The 1,012-nt window shown below is 38.3% G+C and overlaps 1 protein-coding gene across 1 annotated transcript in view; it reads right to left on the reverse strand.

The window, feature by feature from the left end:
- LOC111083712 (kinesin-like protein KIF19) overlaps positions 1-950 on the reverse strand; it is a gene marked incomplete at its 3' end in the record, with an annotated part of 8,055 nt that extends 7,105 nt beyond the window's left edge. The window contains exons 1-2 of the mRNA XM_022380372.1: positions 903-950; positions 530-608 (exon numbers count right to left, since the gene is read on the reverse strand). Coding sequence (XP_022236080.1) covers positions 530-608; positions 903-950 — 127 coding nt within the window. The remainder of the gene's footprint in view (positions 1-529; positions 609-902) is intronic.
- Between the last annotated feature and the right edge of the window lie 62 nt (positions 951-1,012).

Raw genomic sequence — 1,012 nt, forward strand, 5'->3', positions numbered from 1 at the left:
ACCGGGTAATATTCTGTAAACACTCTCTATCCGGGTAACATTCTGAAAACACTCTAACCGGGTAATATTCTGTAAACACTCTCTATCCGGGTAACATTCTGAAAACACTCTCTATCCGGGTAACATTCTGAAAACACTCTAACCGGGCAATATTCTGTAAACACTCTCTATCCGGGTAACATTCCGAAAACACTCTAACCGGGTAATATTCTGTAAACAATCTCTATCCGGGTAACATCCTGAAAACACTCTAACCGGGCAACATTCTGTAAACACTTTTCTCCGGGTAAAACTTTGTAAACACTTTCTATCCGGGTAACATTCTGTAAACACTTTTCTCCGGGTAAAACTTTGTAAACACTTTTTATCCGGGTAACATTCTGTGAACACAAACGAAAATGAGAGTGGAACAAGTTAGCTCAAAGCGAATGTTGTTGATGTCATTCCTGTTCTGACTGAAAAACAAATCACACTACATTTGTGGTGCAATGTGAGGTTGTATAAGACACCCTGTACTTTAACTACTTACCTAAAGCGTTAATGCAATTTCCCAGGGCTAACAAAGACTTGTTGATATGCTTCCCTTCTTTAAGTCGTTGTCCGGTGTTCTTAAAGATACGAAAAATTACAGTGAGAGTAAGGATCAAAACCTTTATGAAGGCAAAATACTTAAAGGTGAAATGATGATAATCTTATTAACATTCAAAGATCAAACACTAGGCTTACAGGAGCGATTGTACTGAATTTGTAGAATAAACTCCGGCTTATAAAGATTAGTTGCTTTAACCTTCCTCCAAGAAATCCACAGTGTTACCCACAGTTGCTTATTAACCTTCCTCCAAGTAATACACAGTGTTACCCATAGTTGCTTTAACCTTTCTCCAAGTAATACACAGTGTTACCCATAGTTGCTTTAACCTTCCTCCAAGTAATCCACCAGTGTTACCCATAGTTGCTTTAACCTTCCTCCAAGTAACCATAGTGTTACCCACAGTTGCTTATTAACCTTCCT

This window comes from Limulus polyphemus, unplaced genomic scaffold, assembly GCF_000517525.1.
Source record: "Limulus polyphemus unplaced genomic scaffold, Limulus_polyphemus-2.1.2 Scaffold10814, whole genome shotgun sequence".
Taxonomy (NCBI): domain Eukaryota; kingdom Metazoa; phylum Arthropoda; class Merostomata; order Xiphosura; family Limulidae; genus Limulus; species Limulus polyphemus.